At 43.0% G+C, this 19819-nt stretch overlaps 1 protein-coding gene across 4 annotated transcripts in view; it reads left to right on the top strand.

The window, feature by feature from the left end:
* The window catches only part of arap2 (ArfGAP with RhoGAP domain, ankyrin repeat and PH domain 2), a 105882-nt gene that overhangs the window by 30818 nt on the left and 55245 nt on the right, over positions 1–19819 (top strand). For all 4 annotated transcript variants that reach the window (XR_004694643.2, XM_035148358.2, XM_035148357.2 and 1 more), the window contains exons 10-12: positions 746–939; positions 10421–10527; positions 16438–16637. Coding sequence is in view for 3 of the 4 variants with exons in the window: in XM_035148358.2 (XP_035004249.2) it covers positions 746–939; positions 10421–10527; positions 16438–16637 (501 nt within the window). In the remaining variant the exon portion in view is untranslated. The remainder of the gene's footprint in view (positions 1–745; positions 940–10420; positions 10528–16437; positions 16638–19819) is intronic.

Below are 19819 nucleotides of genomic sequence, written 5' to 3'. Positions count from 1 at the left end.
ACTTATTGAAATAGCAAAAACAGGCAAATGTTTGCTGGACCCAGCTGCCTTTTTTAATCTAATGATAAGAAACTTGATGCATATTGGGTTTTGAACTGTTCATTAGTGAAAGCATTGACAGGCCTTAACTTTGGTGTCTGGGAAATGGCATTATTTACTATAAAGACAAAAAACAAAGAGATTAATCAATAATTGAAATGTTTATTAGTTCTGGCTTTAGTCTATATGGTTTGAAATAATTTTTACATTAGAACCAAATAGCAGTTTGATCTTTTCTTTTAATCAAAAATAATTATAGTCAAGAACTATAATTCCTGCATAATGCTGTTTCTTTTTCCGTGTGTCCTCAAGGGCTAATTAGTTGCTGAGGGTGCAGAGCTAATTATTTACCTGTTGGGGATCATGTATGTCACCAGGTGCATTAAGACCCATTTGCAACAATCTCATTTTAAGTCTGCAGAAAATACAGGGGCCATTGTTTTGTTTTTTTATTCTATAAATTTCTAAATGCAAAGTCTGACCAAATAAAGTGTTATGATATGATGTTATTTCAGATGTGCTGTGCAATAAACAATAAGTAGCTGAGCGATTAACATGAAATCTGACACAGAGTAGCTAGCATGCCACCATCAGATGCTGCCCCTTGTTGGTTGTTGAGCACTCACACTTATAAACCACATTCACCATCTACCTCTCTTCATTTTCTTCTCCGTTTCTTCCCTCTCACTCATTCCCGTGTCCACAGGGGAGCGCCAGGAGTGGATGGAAACTCTTCAGTCGGCCACGCAACCCCCTGCCTCCGGCTCCCAGAAGCCCTCCGACAGCCTCCTCTACCCCTCCTCCACAAACAAGCGAGGCTTGCTGGAGCTCCGCGGTTACAAAGGCAGAGTGCTGGTGTCCCTGGCGGGGAGTAAAGTCAGGCTCTGCAAAACAGAACAGGTACATCCAACACCGCTGGGACTTCCTCTCTACAGGATGACAGCTTCCTGTTTGAAACGGGGAAGATAATAATCACAGTGTATTTGAAGCAAGATGAGGTGGCGACGGAGGGGTTCATGAAAGAGACGGAGATGTTCATGAATGCGTAATGCGAAAAAGTAAATATAGGTCTAGATGAGTGAAAATGCATCAGGGGTTTACTGAGTGACAATATTCTCTGTTTTTGGTGGGTGAAACCAGATGGTAACCAACTTATTCATGCAACTTTATTAACCAGATATGCAAGCGCCCACATAAAGGTCCAGAACATGTTGGAAGTAGCAGTTTAATGAATATTTAGTTAGTCGGCAATAGTCAATAATAGTTCAACTTCTTCACTGCAATATTTAAATGATAGATTTTTCTGTTTTACTTCCCTCTCGTGCATAATATAGTTTTTATATGTAAAAGGTCTTTAAATTCCTCATCCTGTTGTCATGTGACATCACGATACCCACATTTGCATAATGCGCGCGCCAAACAGCTAGTGTGACACGCCCCCTAACAAAGCCAGGTAAAGCATTGCCTACAAGATCTGTAAGTGGTTGACCAATCACAACAGAGTGGACCAGCTGGCCAATCACAGCAGACTGGGCTTCCTAGGGAGAGGGGGGGGCTTAAAGAGACAGGAGCTGAAACCAGGTGTTTCAGACAGAGGCTGAAAAGAGGAGCTGCAGCAGTGGACAGGATGGGGAAAGTGAATATCGGTGTTTAATATCCATTTTCTGTCTGAACCCGATTGAGCCTAACCTGAAGCTAACAGTAGTTTTGTTTTTTGTTTCCAAACCCGACCTGAGCCCGGTTGATCCGTGAGCCAACGTGACAGAACCCGAGCCAAAAAACCTTTGGGTCCCGACAGACACTCCCGTCCCTTTACAGCAAATACGTGGTGGAAATAATAATTGCCTTTAACGGTTCTAAACCAGGAGTCTTCAATATCTCATCCAGCAAATGTGTTCAGGACTTTTACTGTTGTTGTGCTGCAGTCACTGTCTGCCTCTGGTTTCCCAGTTTAAATGTGTCTCATTGTACCGAGATAACTTTGAGCATCTCCATTTAATTTCAAGCTATCTGGAGCTTTAACATCCGTCCTCACATGACAGACATGAGTGACAGGATGATGGCTTTTTGAAGTGTAGGTATATTAAAGGGAAAGGTTTTTTTTTTATGCTGGAGATAGGTTGTAATAGCACAGGCAGTAATGTAATTATTTTTTTATTGTTTTTCTGAAAGTAGAGTCTCCTATTTGTGTTCACTAATTCCTTTTGATTGACACCTCTGCAGTTATTACAATACCTGGAAAAACTGCAGAGACGGAGCTTGAAGTGAGAGGGAGAAAAGAGTGTTGCTCGGATTGTGTGTGTTTCCTGCTGAAATTCACACAGCTTAAATATGAATATCTGTATATATACACATGTGTATAGGACAACTATTGATGGCTTTGATGGTTGTGTTGTTATACAGTGGCCGGAGGTGTAGTGTTTTTTAATCGTCCATCCGTCCGCCCTTTAAATTTGAACACGATATCTCAAGAACGCCTTCAGAGAATTTCTTCAAATTTGGTACAGACGTTCACTTGGACTCAAGAATGATTGGAATCTGGCTGTTAAGGTCACGGCGACCTCGCAAAACCCTTTATCGCCTTGAATGCATTGTCTGAATCACACCTCGAGGGAAACCTTTCAATTTTGGTACAAATATTCTCTTGACTCACAATGAACTGATACATTTTAGGGGTCAAAGGTCACGGTGGCCTCACAAAACAATTTTTGTGAATTACTTCAAATGTTCACCAGTTGCCAGTAGAGAATTAACTGATTAGATGTCACTGTTTAAAGGTAAAAAGGTCACAGCGACTTCATATGAGACTGAAACTACACTGATTGGCAGAGACACACACAACTACAGGGCGGTAATTCTCGTTTTTTGTGGATTTGAGTTGAATCCAACAATTGTCCTTGTGCAACTGTAGTTTCATCCGACTGACAATGAGCTGTCAGTAGCAGACGTGTGTCACCATGTTGTTAATATGTGAGAATCCTCCAAAATGCGGCGCCTCAGCCCGTTCACTGAATTTTTGCAAATACTCTGAAAAGCAAGCGAGGGGAAAAAGACAATTAGTTTCCAAGAGAGAAAAGAGAAATTCGTTCTATTCAAAGATGACAGATGCACTGACTTCAGTTTGTCAAGGTCAGAAATATTGTCTGAACAAAAATGTTTACCAGTGTTCCTCACACTTTGTGGGAGAGTGGAAAGGGGGGGGGGCTCTAACGTGCAATTTATGGCATTTTTCATTTATTTAAACTCATCATCACTGAATCTTTTAATTTAATTTAACGAGTGAATACATTACAGCACGAGAGGACCAGTTTGTTCTTGGAATAAAATAAATCCTATGTTTTTGTATTCGATTATATTTTAGCATATTTTTCCCCTTCTGTTAAATTTGCACAAAACTTTTTAAGTATTCACAAAAATATTTTTTTTGTCCGACCGTACCAAGTGATTTCAGTGGAATATTTATGCAGCAGCTTTTTTGGACTTTTAATTAAGTTGTTTCGTGTTTGTGTTTTTCAGGGTTTAAGGTATTTATTCCATTATAATGAGCTGCCTTTGGTGGGAAGCATATTGGTGTGACTGGGACCTCCTGAAACTTTAATGGACCACTCCCTTTCTGCGTTTCTGGATGTGGTCTGAAAGAGCTTGTGGGTTTTAAATCCTCCGCTTCTCCTCCAGCAAATATCGACGGCACCGCATCTGACCTAAAAAACGTCCCTGAAATGTGGCTTTAATTTCCATTACCTCTAAACCACTGAAGCTGTTCAGTGGCATAATGACTTTAATGTACCCGCTTGTCTAAGTTTCTAGAAAAACAGTCAATATGTGGGGTTTTAAAGTCAGGAGGAGGAAGATGGATACTGTAATACCAGTAGTATTTTAGTATTAGCCATTGATTTACTGCTAAACTATTAACATGCTTGGTTGTGGCGTCTTTTGCTTCAGATTTTCTATTTGTCAAATGACCCAATGGCCCAAAATGTCTTTTCAGTGGCCTCCCTTGGATTATTCTTACACTCTTTGTCATAACTAAGAGTTTATTCTTTGTTTAATGGACGTCCAGTCCCTCTGATTGTCCCCGCTCATGCTCAGAGACTCTACCTGTGTCTGCGATTGAAAGATCCATAATAGCAGCAATACTATTTCTACTATTTGTCTCTAGCAGTGCCCCCGCACGTATTCGTGTGCATATTTGATAATGCCGCGCGCATCCAACTCATTTCCATCCCTCCTCGGCTCTCATTTCGTTTCGCTCGCTCCTGTAGTTTTGTTGTTTGCCTTTCATTATTTTCTTCATTAAGGTGAACAAACATCTTTGTTGGAATTCTCTTTTGGTTACCACTGCATGTCAGCACATTTCCACTTCCTTGATCTGAGACAGCGGGAGGAACGATGGAGAGAATCGTAGGGAGAGAACTAATTAATTGTATTATTTCAGTTTACAAGCCAAATCCCCGGCATAAATGCAGCGGCGACGACAGACAGATGGCAAACGGGGGGTGGGGGGGAACAAAGAGGAGAGGAAGAGATAGAAACAAAAAGGGGGATGGGGGGGGAGCCGTTCGGAGCAGGGGTCGCATGAGTGAGAAATGAGCGTTGGTAGTTTATAAGAAAAGGAGAGTGATGGAGAGCAGGAGGGAGGTAGACCGTTGCCCCGTTCAAGTTCAGCGGAGTGGAGTATTTAATCTAACATGATGAACGAGCTATTGGAGACATCATCCTGCCGGCTCCTCCCTCGCCCCCCCATCCCCGTCTCTCACGGGCCGCGAGCCCCGTGATGGAGCTGTGTTTAAGGTCATTTAAACACTAAGGTAAAGAAAGTCAGACGGTGCACAAAGTGTGTCACGTTCACTGGGAGAAGGATCCCCCCCCACCCCCTGCCGACACGGGCTGCATAGGCAGATCCTGACAACCAGAGCAACTTGTTTCACGTCTTATCATCTCGTACATCACAGGTGTTATCTGGTTTGTCTTCACCGCAGCGGCTGATTGATTGTTTGTTGGACGATCATACTTCTTGCTGTCATCTCGTATGTAAAGCGCGTTCCCACAAGCTCGGCTGAGCCCGGTTTGCACAGAGAAATCCTGGCTCCTGATTGGCTGAACAAAGAAAAAAATGCCTGCCAGATTCTTTGTTTTTTCTTTCTCCCTCCAACTTGGCAAAAGTTGCACATACAGTCGAGCCTTCTCTGGTGGAAAAGGTATTCTGAGTCTGCAATAACAGCGAGACTGAGGATTTAATTAATCTCTGCTTTAATTGAATCTCCGTCTCATTTGCTCCTCTCAAGATCTTCTTTGTAACAATTATCGGCATCCCAGGACTGCGAGGCCGTTTTTGTAGGATTTGCGACACACGAGAGACCCCCTGTAATGAGTTTCGATTCTGTGTGCATACCTGACGCAGCTCAAAGAGCAAATTTAAAATACTGTCAATTCAAATTTGATATGTGCTGAGTGCAATTTACACCTATTGTATTGTCTTTTGCTTTTCTTCTTTTTTGCTATTTTGGTGCAGCACACTAAGCTGTAAACTCGCTCATATTAGCTTCAGCTTGTTAGCAAGTTGATGCCAATATTAGGGATTTAAAAAACTTATGGTACCGATATATTGGCTAATGTATATACTCATAAAATTTGAAATGATTCATTATCAAACACTTCATAACAAAGAAATGTAATTTTACATTTTTGCATTATAAACATCTTTGTAAAGACTGTATTGATCATTAGAAAATATATCTTATTACGAATGTATCTAAAAGACAAATCGTGTAAAATCTGAATTAATTCATCTATTATATTAGATAGTTTTTATCAGAAGAGATCCAGGTTGGCGCTGCTGCTCTGCTCTTTACCAACTCAGCTTACAGTGGCGCAGCAGTCGGGCTCATAAAGCCTTTACAGCCGTGTTCCACATGCACAGTAAAGTTTTATGAAATATTTTTGAACGAATGTGACTGACAGACCAATGAAGTGACTTCCACCGGCTGCTGGCTGCTTTTTAGGACCTCTCTTTTGATTCAGTACATGATTTTTAGACATTCTTTCAGGATGTGTATTTTCATCCCTAAAAATATTTAATTGAGTGTGAATAGATTTCTGCTCAGGTTCACTATGAGCGCATTCATCGCTCGCCTACTTGCTGTTTCTCTCTTTTGCCTCCACAATATTTATTTGTGCGTTTCCCTGCATCCCTCTAATCCACGCTCATTGTCCGCAGGGCCTCTCTCTCCTTGGCCTCTCCGTCTCGCTGCCTGATGTTCAAAATAATCAAAAGTCTTTTGTCTGCTTTTGAGTGTCTGCTCTTTTCAAACCCCCTCTACCCCTCCGCGAGAGACGGTCTTAACCTGCATGCTTTTAGAGCAGCTTAAGTGGTTGAGTGGACGCCGAGTCGTAGTTACAGAGGCAGGGGCCGCCTCTGCTTGTCTGTGCTTCTTTTAGCGCCAACTCGGCACTCCGGAGCGACTGACTCACACAACAAGAGGTGGGGAAGAGTTGAATAGAAATTATAATTGGATGCCTGAATACTCTGAGCGGGGCCTTTGCTGACCACTTACCAGGTTAAGGTTATTTATTTTAGTTGTGTGAGAGAAATTCTTTCATCTCTTTTATAATTTTTGCAGGAATTCAGTGTGTTTCCTTGATTGTTGCAGTTCTTTGAGATGCTTTATTTATGTTGTGTGGTTTGTGGGCAAAAAGTAGCCAAGAGCCGGAAAAAAAAAAAAAGGAATCACGCAGACGTACGGGCATTCGCCTGAGGGCCCTCTCCCCTCTCCCCCCTCCCCTGTAAGTGCCATTATTGCCACCTAACCCTTCGGCTGTTGTAATTGGGCGAGTTATTTTTACCTCTAACGCCGTTTTCCATCCTTCCTTCCCACCATCCTTGGTGAATTAATTGGAGAGGGCAGGAGGCCACGGCACATATTGGGCGGGTAACGAGTGTTGAGGGCTGGACGGCCGCTAACACCCGGCCCTCTAATTGGCTGCCTGAGAGGGATGAGGGTCATTAGGTATAGGTGACTGCTTTGCCCTCTCGGCGCACTCACACACCCGCGTTTCAGACAGGCGGGAGTGCTCATGCATTGCGTGTGCGGGTGCCGGCGCTCTCCTCCGCCGTACATCTTCCCCCTGTTTTATACATGTAAACCATTTGTCCTTCTCTGTGTCTGGATTAGCGCCACGTGTTGCCTCGAGATCTTTTGGCCGAACCGAGCGGTCGGCGAGGGCGAGCCGCGATCGAGCCGCTCTCATTATGCCGTCACGTGTCTTCAAAACTTGGTAGAACTCAAAAGAGCAACGAGGGTACAAAGTTGTACTTGATAGGACGGAGATGCCCTTGTGTCAAAACTTTTAAGCTCAATTAAGCCTCGGCCATAGTGAATTCAATTGTCTCACCCGCATCCTCTTCCTCTTATCCTCTATCTTTATCTCTCTGCTGCCAGCCTCCTCTTCCTCCTCGCTCAGTATCTTAATTGCTCATAACGCTTCACAGAATCACTCCGCACCAGTTGCATATTTCTATTCCGCTCACTCCGCCTCGGTGTCATTGTGCAGAAATGAGAATCGTTTAGTTTCCCACCACACTCCGAATTAGTCTAATTGGGGCTAATGATGGTCAAATTAGGATTTTGACGGCTCCAATTGAGTCCCTCTGGTTGGAAAAGTTTAAGTGACTTCCTCCTCGTGTAGTAATCTGCAAAATCTGGACGCTCCCGAGAAGTTTGTTGCCAATTAGCTGAAGGTTTCTGCACGAGATTGTGGCAGCACTCCTGCCCTCATTTCTTTGCACTGACCATGCATTTCTCTCCCCCCCCAGAAAAAAAAAAAAAAACCGTGTCTCATCAGTTAAGATGGTGTAGATTCATTATCTTCTCTTTGTTTGTGTAATTAGTGCAAATTGTTCTGCTGGTAGAGAACAGTTGGTGCAGGAAACACACGTGTTTCATAGCTGGCACAGCACAGTGGCGTTTACCGCTCATCGCTCAAGACTGTGTTTTGTGATTCACTGAGCACTGGCACAGATCCTGTTTTATTCTGGCTCACGCACACGCGCACACACACACACACACACACACACACACACACACACTCACTTTCTCTAAACTGCTGAGCTGACCCCTCACCCGTCTCACCCACTCTCAGGGAGGATTACCAAGACCTCCTCTCACTTATACTTTCTCCCTCATTCCCCTTCCTTTGTGCTCCTGCTGTCTTCCTCTCCCCCATCTTTTTGACTCATGCATTTTTTTGGCTTTGTCTCCGCGCCTCAGTAATGGACTAAAGTGTGTCTTTTTCGGTATTGTAATGTCGAAAAGCATAGAGCTGCGGGCTACGGAAAATGGCCCAAACTGCTGTGAGTGTGGCGGGGGAGGGAGGGAGGGGTGTGGAGTTACGGTGGAGCTCATGAAAACATTGCCTCTGCATCTAACCCCTATTTCTGAAATGGGCCTTCGGAAAATAAAAAAATGGTGGCTGAATGCTCGGCTTGGTTTGGATTCTCCAGATGCACCTTTGCCCCCTGTGCAGAGCTTTACACACACACACACACACACACACACACACACACACACACACACACACACACACACACACACACACACACACACACACACACACACACACACACACAGGTTTGTGCTGCCATCCCTATTAGGTCTGTGCATTGACTTCCATTCTCTGTGGACTAACTACACCTTATCCCAATTCATGCCTAACGCACACACACACTCTCTCTCTCTCTCTCTCTCTCTCTCTCTCTCTCTCTCTCTCTCTCTCTCTCTCTCTCTCTCTCTCCGTCTCCGCAGGCGTCTCTTTAACACACACATGCGCGTCACACACTGACCAGGTCTGTGCGTCATCGGCGGGACGGGTGAAAAAGCCGACGACCGCCGAGTGTGTTATTGGTCTGTCACAAGCTATTTCCAGCAGCCCTCTCTTGCATGTCCGACTCTATATGCGGTTCCATCTCCTAAAAAAAAAAAGAAAATCAAGGGAAACACAGTCCACAGGAGCGGCCGACACTGAGAATGTCCCTGTGGCGATGTCAGGCCTTCTTTAGTGTTTGTTGGGTTTTTATTTTGCCAAATGACATTCAAGCCCCGTGTGAGAAGCGGGTTTTGACTCTAACGAGGTGACCTGTTGATCCCTGCTTATTAGGGAAGATTGTAATTTGGCCAGAAAGGGCTTGAGATGGCCCCTAACATTTGCAGGGGGCCTCGGGAAAACATTTTCTTTTTCTTTTTGAAGGGTTTTGAATAGTTTTGAGATTCATTTTGCCTGACAGTGACTAATTGTTGATTTCTACCCTTGTTACCCTTGTTTGTGTTTGTTTTGACAAGATAATTCAAAAAAGGCCTTTAACATTTCACACCAAACTCGGTGTGATCCTCACTTGGGAGGTTATCTCCAGATGATTAACTCTTAGAGGCGATTAGTCAAAGGTCACGGTTGATTAATTTTGATCAGAAAAACATTATTTTCCAAGATATCTCTGTAAATAACTGGGCTAGAGAGACAATCTAGAGCTTATAGTGATCTGAAAATGATTCTTATTATGACAAGTGGCGTCATGACGATCTATTCTCCATCCCTGAACCTGTGTTCCTCAGATAGTGGTCTATTCACTATGGTGGAAGGGCAAAGTCAAAACCACTAAAGCTTTCACCGCTAGTTTCTTTTAACCCCAACTAGCATTTCTATGATTATTATCCGTTCTTGTTCTGGTCCATTAACTCTGTAAAATGGCCTTGGGTACCTTGAAAGAACTTATTATTATTACCTTATTTCTTTATCTTTGTGTGTTTGTTTATCTGTTAGTTAGCAAATTAACACAAAAGCTACAGGACAAATTACCTGAAAACTTAATGGAAGGAGGTGGTGTGGCAGATGTCACTTTCTTTTGACATTGCAAGAGAAAGCTTAGTTTTTTAACACTTTTGTCGTGTTGTTTATTTCGTTATAATCCTTAAGTCTTTGTTTTCTGTGTGTGTGTGCATTTAAAATCTGGATCTGGTGAATCTAAATGTGGTTTCTTTAAAAAAAAAATGTAGAATACATTATTTTTATTTAGAAGAAGATACAAAAAAGTCAGAAAATGCAAATCTTCGGGGTCTTTCTGCATCTATAGGACTATAGACCTAAAGCTTATATAGATCTATATAATGTTTTATAGGAATTATGTCCTCAAGATATCAGCAAAGAATTGTCATGTAGTTTAGTAATGCCTTAACGTTTGCAACCAATAACATCAGAGACACCATCTACATCTTATTTAACCAATAATTATGAAATGGCATCATTACAATATAAAGAGAGTCAGCATAGCCTGATCGGGGGGGAATGTAAAGCATTGATTTAATGGCTCTCATTCTCTCTGTTGGTCCAGGACTACAGAGCGGGACTGGCTATCGCTCAGGTGGAACTCACTGCTGCCAATATTCGAGACATGGACCGCAGAGGCTTTGAGATCAACACGCCCTTCAAGAACTTCTGGTAAGTGTGCACCCCCCCAATGTGTGTATGTGCTCGCTGCACAGCGTTTCAATCATATCTCATCAGGCATCTGCTAAAAAGATCAGGGCACATATTGAGTTCCATGTGCACAGTTTGTTTGAGCCATAACAGTTAGGAGCAAATTCATAAAGTCAGACTTGAAGGATTAATTTAAACTAGTCTTTTCTATAGGTTTGAAAATCACTTTAAATACAGATGCCATCAACGGCTGATAAGATTTTGAACTTGTAGATATCATATTTTTCTTTTAACATCGTTGCATTATGTGACATTTAGCAACGTCAAAGAAAATGAACAAAAATGACTGGATCCAAGTTTTTGGTGACAAATAAACAAACTCAACAACGTACAAGTAAATGTGCAGAGGTGGATAACAAAAGTTACTCATACCTTGAATTATCTTAGATTGTTTAAACTCAAAATTCATACGTTCGTGTTCACACCTGTGTCTATAATTCACAGTACAAACCAAAGTGCGTGTTTTCCTCTGTGATGTGAGCTGAGACACTAATGAGCAGGCAGGTCACACAGTCCAGCTTCAGCTCTAATGAGACAAAGAAGAAGAAGAAGAAGTGTATTTTAGTCGCTGCCTCTCTCGCTTGTGTCGAATCTCTTTCACACACCACCTGGTCGACCACCTCACGGACTCATTGTCCATCCCAGCACACACATTCCATGTGAACAGCCTCCTGTACAGAAATCGCTAATTATCGATCTGGTAAAAAAAAATTTGTTATGAAGTCTCCCCACGGGAGCTTCGTGCAGGTATCTGTGCGTCTGTGGGGCACAAAGCCTTCTAGGTGACTCCGTTCCCCCGAGGGCCTCGGATCAATGAGCGCGCTGCCTGTTTGTGCTGTAATGGCCCATTTAGAATACAACCGTCACAGCTGCCTGGGCAGAGCACGGCTTGTTTGTTTGTATGCGCTTGTTCACAAGTTTCTTTTTCTTTTTCATCCCTTCCTTTTTCCTTTTTCATTTGCCCGTTGTCTGGTGTAAAGTCCCCCCGCCCTCATTCCTCTACCTGTCTGTTGTATGTCCGATCGATCTGTTTGTGTCAGCCCCCTTAATGGTCCCATCGTTTGGCAGCTTCGTTAATACGCTGGACGTAATTGCCATTTTGTGTGCAACAAAAAGAAGGTGGAATTAAAATGAGCTCAGGTCTCCCGAATTGTTTTGATGAGGTGATTGCTGAAAGGCTTTCTCTCTCTCTGTGTGTGTGTGTGTGTGTGTGTGTGTGTGTGTGTGTGTGTGTGTGTGTGTGTGTGTGTGTGTGTGTGTGTGTGTGTGTGTGTGTGTGTGTGTGTGTGTGTGTGTGTGTGTGTGTGTGTGTGTGTGTGTGTCAAATCGATTGGTAGCCCTGGGAGCGTTCTCCTACCTGCTCAAGGTGGGGATTAGTGAGAAACTCATCTAATCACTTTAAGCTGTGGAGACTCACTTTGGCTTTTCTGTTGTTTTGCTGCAGCTAAACGGACAGAGCGCTCAGTCCGCTGTGGTAGATACAATCGCAGGCTTTTTATGAGGAGGGAGAATGACAATGAGGCAGAGAGGAGAGATGTAACCGGGCCAAGTTTGGAGGAAAAAAACTTTTTTTGCTCCTGGTCAGAAAACTTGCAACATCGGAGAAAAATCCACGTTGGTTTGTTTTCCAGGTGAAAACTGTGACAGGTCTTGGGATCTCCTGGGTGCGATTACAGTTTAATGATTTAGATTTGATTATTCCAAAGCTATGAGCTCCACACGCATAATGATGATCTCACAGTTAGATAGTTAAATGTCAGCCTCTGTAAATGTGGGGCACTGAGCCGTCACATGAGGTCATGATTCCTACGAAGTATTGGCAGGACCACTGACGAGGAGTTTCAGGTGAGGTGTCGATTTGACTGCGGACTTCGGGATTTTTAATTTTGCAGACCTTTTATTTACTCAAAAAAAACTATTCAGAACCTTCAACTCAGTACTTTGCTCCTTTTGGCAGTGATTACAACCTCGAGAGTTCTTGGATATGACATGAAAAGCTTTGCATACCTTCATTTTGCAGATTTTATCCTATTCTTCTCTTCACATCCTCTCAAACTCTCTCAGGTCCTTGGACAGACATGCTCATTCTCTCCTGAGATGTTTGGTTGGGTTCAGGTCATGTTTCTTGCCGGGGCCACATTCACAGAGTTCTCTCTGAGCCTCTTGTTCGCTGTCTCAGGCTGTGTTCTTAATTAAGGTCATCGTCCTAAAAGAAAGCGAACCTTTCGGCCCAGTCTGACGTCCTGAGCGCTCTTCACCGGGGTCATCATTAAGCATATCTGTGCTTTTGCTCTGTTCGGCTTTGCCTCGACCCTGACCAGTCTCCCCGCCCCTGAACCTTTCCCCCGACAGCGTGGTTCTGCCGCCGCCACGCTTCGCCGCTGGCATAGGGCAGATTATGAGCGGTGCCTGGTTTCCCCTCGGACATGATGCTTCATAATTGAGGCCAAGAAGTTCAACCTTGTTTCATTAGAGCAGAGGATCTTGGAGGAAATCTGCACTGAAGTTCATCAGTATTTCTTGATTCTCTTTTTACCTCATGTCTCCCCAAAAATTGACTAAAACCCACTGGTGATGATTGATTTATCTGTGTTTTCATATTATCTCACATTGTCTTGTCTATTTTTGTCATGATGATTTATGTCAGTACAATTTATTTAGTTTTTGGGCTGGCGTTGAAAATTGAATTTGATATTTTTTGGTACATTTGATCTTGTTTGATTGGCTCAATGTCTCTTTTGCTGCTTTTAGTTGAAGTACACTCTGTTTCATATCTAGTGGATGTATTAATTATTGTCAAGTCCAAACTCTGTGAGCAAATATTTCAACTCAAACTTGATTAACTGCTCTTAATATTTAACATCCAAGTATAATATGAAAGAAATCCTTCTGTTTAATTATACAAACCACTTTGTATATATTACCATTAAGTACATTACACATGCATGCGAAAGAAGCCATGCGCCCATTCATCATTCACGAAGTAGAATTTGATTTCCTCACTTCTATGTGCTATGTAGGATAGCGGAGCATAAAAGCCTTCCACAGCAAATAGGATCAAAATCACCAGAGGGAGAAAACTTGGGATTTAAAGGTCACCAGAACTAAGAATTTCAAGTTTCCAAATTTAACCGTCATTTTGCATTAACACGAGTTCATGAATAGGGACTGAAATCGGATCCTTGGGTGAGGGGGGAAACCGTGAAGTTGATTAAGAGCATTTTTTTCTAACTCCACACCATGAAGGTCGTGTAGGCCAGTTGAAATGAAATGTTGGGTACATTTTTTTAATTCAACAGTATGACATTTATGGAAATCTGCTAATTTGCCTTCTTGAGTTGGATGAGACGATTGATGCCACTCTCGTATGGAGCCAGCGGATGTAACACCACCTTAGCGTTGCATACAGACGGTTAACGGGGAGTTAAACTGCTGTTCTATAGGTTTACGTTTATTTATATCCCTCATTAGCCGCTGCTAATACCACTATCAGCCAAAACGCTGTTGTTGGACTTTGACTGTAGCTTAGCTTGGCATAAGGTCTAGAAACAGCTGGCCTGGCTCCCATTGTGTCGTAAAACAATCAATTCATTGAAATTAATAGTTAATTTATTTATATCTCCAATCAGCATGGTTCTGTTACAACACTGGGATATAAGCAGTATTACCTCTGTTGTCGAACTTTAAAATACAGAGATTTGGGACCTGCTTTCCCTCTGTTCATTTCAGCTTTGATAACTTTCCAGATAATTGCATGGGTTCAGTGTGGAACGATAGTTGAGCACTATGATTTTATAGTTGCAGGAACGCAGAGAAACGACGGAGAGGCTCGAAGCCTGTGGTTGCCAGGGGGATTGATGTATTTCAGCAGTGTACAGGCTCGCTTGAAAGTTGTGATTTCAGTGAAAAGTAGCAGATACAAACAGCTCAGTCATATAATCTGAGCAAAGGGAGCAATTTAATTATTGTTTGCTTGTGAAAAATTTGTCATGGTCGTACTTATTTCTCAGTGGTTTGGAGAGAACATTTGTTGTTGTCTTTGATTTAATATTTTCCTCTTTACCGACCTGTCGTCCTTCAAGCTGGAGTTTATTTCGTGGCCTCGCCTGACACGGCCCTGCAGGTTATATTTAAAACTTTGCAGCTTGGGAGCCTCCACATACACCTGGTGCTTCCTCCTGCCTGCCTCTGCTCCTCTGTGGTTTTGGAGGCCGCGTTGGAGTTCAGCAGACGATGTGCTGCCGTCGTCCCCTTCGACGGGCAGAGGGCCGGTGGGCACGGAGCGGCTGAACCCCATCACCCTATCGATCTCTGCTGGCTTGTTTGGACGAAGTTGCTCCGAGTGAAAGCTTCCTCTCCTCCCCGACCGCCTCCTTCCCATCCCTTCCTTCATCTTCCGTCGTACTTTACACTGGGAGCCAGGTTGCCATGGAGACCAGTGGTCCCATTTCTCCTCTCTAAGTACCCCTGTCTGTCAAGCTCGGACTTTCTTTGGTTTTACTCTCAATTTCATACGGTTCTTGTGGTCTCTTTTATTGTCTTTCACGTGCTCTTGCTTCAGCTCACCCATGTGCACAGATTGTTGCACACACTTCACTTCTTAAAAACACACACACACACACACACTTAAAAGCCGTCTCCATGGGAAACTGCAATTTGAGGTGTTTTTATAAAGGTCTTGTTAAACTTTACTATCGTATTTATATGTCTCTTCCACAAGGATTTTCTTTAGATTGGAAAACAAGGCCTCTGAAAGCTCTTTAACCTGCCATGCCTTTTAAATGTGTATTGGCTGCATATATATGGAATGTTTTTATATTTTGAATGAATGCAAATGTGTTTTCACATGTTTCTCACCATGACCAAAGGTTGCTCATGTTTTTTTATAAATTCCTTGCTTCCCAAACCGCGTCTTTCCTACGCTAAGAAGTTCCCGTGACCTGTTGCTGGCATCACAGATCTACTACTAATAATATTGATGCCAGATGTTACTGCCTTAACTCTCCTGAGAGGGTTTTACCTAAGGTTTTGGAACCTGGGTACATGGATTTGCTCGTTCAGCCACAGCAGCACCAGTGAGGAGGGGTACTTGATGTTGGATGATAAGGCCCTAAGCTCCTACTTAATGAAAACAAACCTTAATAGCCCTTGTTTTGTGGGCTAGGGCGGCTGTCACGTTGATTCACAGGGGCCAGGTTACATCAGTCCATGTAAACACGTTCTTCGATTTCCCCGAGTAACACGATGTGCTGTGTTCAAGCGCTGAGGCCTCGAGATTTCTGTAAAAACTGTTTCCTTTAATTGGACACTAGTGACATGACAGGGAAGTAGAGTCTCATCCACTATTAATGAGAATTTCTTGCATATTATTCAACTTATAATATGGTAAAATCGAGAAAATTACCATAATGTTGTAATGCATTTATGTCTACATGTACTGTATTGGAATTTCATGTGTAACTGCACCTTCGACACATGAAGAATCACACATGTATGACCAGGCTTTACTTGTGGTCCGTGTTTCTAATATTTTGCCGTTACCATTTCTCAGCATTTCTGAGTCTAATGTAGAAATGATATCCTGACAAATTATCCTGCATTAGCAGTTTATAGATTTTACCGGAGCAAGGTGAGACAGATTGATTTACCCGCCTCTCCTCACCCCCCCCATCAGTTTCACCAAAGCTATTGCAATCACCCATAGACGTTCATACTCAGCAACCCCCCAAAAAAGGCCCTCCAAATCCTGCACGCCCCCATAACCCTGCCAAGCGATAGTATGCTGTTTAATTGCTCTCTCAAATCAAATCAATAACGGTGAGGCATGTCTGGGTGTGTGGGGGGGGGGCAAAAAAAAATCAATTGTTGCAGCTTCACGGCCGAGTCAGAATGGGAGAAGGAGGAGTGGATTGAAGCGGTCCAAGAATCGATCGCCGAGACGCTCTCCGACTATGAAGTGGCAGAGAAGATTTGGTTCGACGAGGCCAACAGGAGCTGTGCCGACTGCCGCGCCCCCCGGCCCGAGTGGGCGTCCGTCAATCTGGGTGTGGTCATCTGTAAGAAATGTGCAGGTAAGGGACGCATACACACACGTGCCTGATGCAGAGACACACACACACACACACTGTGAAACATACTGTACACAAGATAAACAATCAAATGAGCGATCCCCTACTTGGAGCCGCCCACACACAGGTTTGTGTGAGTGGCAACAAGCAGCCTGTGAGGAGTCGCTTCATTTGATAGTTCCTAATGCAGTGAAGAAACAAATGTGTCACAAAATGAAGACTTAAAAAAGAGAGAGAAAAGATAAGAAGAAACCAAAACGCTTTCCCATGATTTCCTACTGAAAAACAATGCAATTTTGTTCTGATTATTGGAATTACGTTTGATTTACCTTCAGGTTTTGGTTTCCGAGTGAAATTTAACCCAATTTGTCATTTGATACTTACATCTTCGTTTGCTTTTAATTGTACGATTTCCTCTTGACGGTGTTCATATAAATGACGAAAAAGACAATCTAGATTTTGCAAGCGACTTATCAGAATAAAGTAGAACGGCAATCAGTGGAGCGCATACCTCTGCCAAGGCCCGACAGTCCCATTGAATTTATTCAAACTGCACCAAATTGCTCACACCCGTATCATTTATCTAATTATACCTGATACAAGAGTCATGAATTATTCGCTGGGAAACCCTAACCCGACCGACCGCCCCAACTCGTTAACCCGACCGACCGACCGCACTGTACCTGCAATTATTGATGTAGTTCTTAACCTCAAACTTTCTCTGAAATTATTGAAAAATTACAGATTCCTATGTAGGAAGGGAATATTATTGTACATGCATATAACCTTTGACTCATGAATAAGCAGTGCCTGGCTAGAAAAACTGTCATAAGTGGAAAAAGGTATAATGAGTGATACTCCAAACAGAAAAGAAAGACCAAACTTCATTTGAAAAATCACGAGCAAGGTTTGAATACATGCTAAAGCAAAAATAAAAGAAGTATGTCTGTCCTCACCTGTGGTCTGATGTTTGTCTGGGAGTACGTACTCTGACCCAGAGGCACTTTCAGAATAAGATCTCAGGTGATAAGCTACTTATGGGAGCGGGCGTCTGGCCTCTGGACTCCCTCTAATCTATTTGGCTGTGCTGGATGTCACAGATGAAATGACAACAAAGATTAAGCCCCGGTCGGGAACTCGGGGAATCCCAAACTGCTTTCTTGACCCGCTAAACATGATTAAAAAGGAAAGAGCCGGCCATGCTTGGAGTGAAGGGCATTCAGGCTGGTGTGTGGTATCGCCTTCTCCGAGCTTGAGATTTGTCATAAGTTTTAATGTGATCCTTCACCTCACCTCGGCAGAGCCCGTGTAATTGGTACGCGTCAGATATCCAACATCCCTTTTCAAACACCCTTAAATGATTTCATTTGCAGGGGTGTTTTAATATTGCATTCGGTCGACGTGCTGGGCGAGAGAGCGGGTGAATCTCTGCAACGAGGAAGCTGTCCTCGCGCCGTGCTCGCCTTTAACTAGGCGGTGGTCCATTTGGAATACCAATGACTGCTAACGCTTTTAATTAGCGCTCCCATGTCATGGACAATAAAGAGAAATGCTGAACAAGAGAAAGAGGAAAGAAGTAATGAGAAGGCTAATGGTAAAAATGATCCCAGGCTTTCCTCTCCTCTTGCCAAGATGGAATGAATTTTAATAGTGTGTAGCCTCTCTCTCTCTCTCTCTGTTGTGGAGCAGGTTCATATGGTAATATTTTGTCTTTGCTCGTGAACACTTGAAGAACTGCGAGTCGGTTTCCTAAAAATAGAAATATCAGTTTTTATTTTTAACATTAGAAAACAGGGGGATTTGATCAAAAAAGCTGAAAAATCCTTTTTTTCCCCCAGATACTATAATGTAGCGTAAGCACTTTGCACATTCTCGGTTTTTCTAATCACTTTAAAAGAAACGGCTTCCAACTCAGCACCACCTTAACGTTTGTTTTGTTTACTTTTTTATCGGAAAGTAAGAAATCACCGCCCTGTCAGAGATAACCTGGCAACCATTTGGTAAAAATAAGTAAAAACTGCTGAGCATTAAACCTGCATTAATTGATATTTCTGGCTACTCAGGGACAGCAACAAAGTGTAAAAGCACCACTGACATAAAACATTATCGCCTCATTAAATGCATCTAGCTGGAAAACAACTGCCTATTAACACATTCAGCTGACAAAGAGAAACATCAGCAGTTGTACCTCTTGCTTTTTAAGTCCTATATTCAAACTCTTTTAAGCTCTGATTTGGTCTCCACCAATTCCTGGGTTGTATATCTATAAATGCCCCCCCCACCGCTATTTATTATTTAGCTAGTTTGTTAAATTGTGGGGGGGGTTAACAAAGGCCTTTCCCCTGAAAACTGCTGCCTACCGCGGGAAATGAGTGTCGAGGGCGGCGACACTTAACGAAACTGTTAAACTTATGGGCCGGAAAACCGAAACAATAAACACAAATAAGCTAAAACGCCTCATGGAGCAAACTGGAGAGTTGGGTGATAGGTTTTTTTTGTGGGTTACTCACAACATCTGACCATTATCGAATTAGATGTAGTGGTTTCACCAGATGTCAAAATAACAACATTGATTATTGGTAGCTTTAATAATTAGTTTTGACCTTTTTTTAAGGGACCTTTTGAGGGAAGCGTCTCCCACTTGTTCTGGCTCCTTAACCCGTCAACCCTCAATAATTTGACTTCCCTAAAACTGTCCCTCTCTCTACACTTTAATGTTTGTTCCTCCTTCCTCCCGATGCAGCCACCAGAGGAAATGTCATTACTCCAATGACTTGAAGGCCCCTTCCTTTCGCATGCAATTGCAATAAACTCCGAAACCAGGCTACAGCGTCTAGACACTGGCAACAGTTGCCATGGTAACAGAAAAATGCATCACACATGTTTTTTCCTTTGTTTCCTATCTGACCTGCCTCTGAGTGGTAAGGGCGTCATGATCTACCACTGTAGTCACTGGGACGGTTTTTGATTGCAGGTGAAATCCTTCTGAGCGTCTCTTAGAAGCTGCACGGACCTTCCATGTGTTGTGGTTTGCACGAGAAAGATGAAGACATTTACAACAGGCTATTTATACGGGAGGTTCTCGCCACGTAGCCGCTGGAACATGTGCACGCACACTTCATTCGGCTTCATTACCCTTACACAAGTGAAAATGGTCCTGTGGTGCTGTGCGGCTCAGTGGATTG

Source organism: Hippoglossus stenolepis, chromosome 23 (assembly GCF_022539355.2).
Source record: "Hippoglossus stenolepis isolate QCI-W04-F060 chromosome 23, HSTE1.2, whole genome shotgun sequence".
NCBI lineage: Eukaryota > Metazoa > Chordata > Actinopteri > Pleuronectiformes > Pleuronectidae > Hippoglossus > Hippoglossus stenolepis.
Note: the sequence above shows the minus strand (reverse complement) of the source record. Positions and strands in the feature narration are given on the sequence as shown.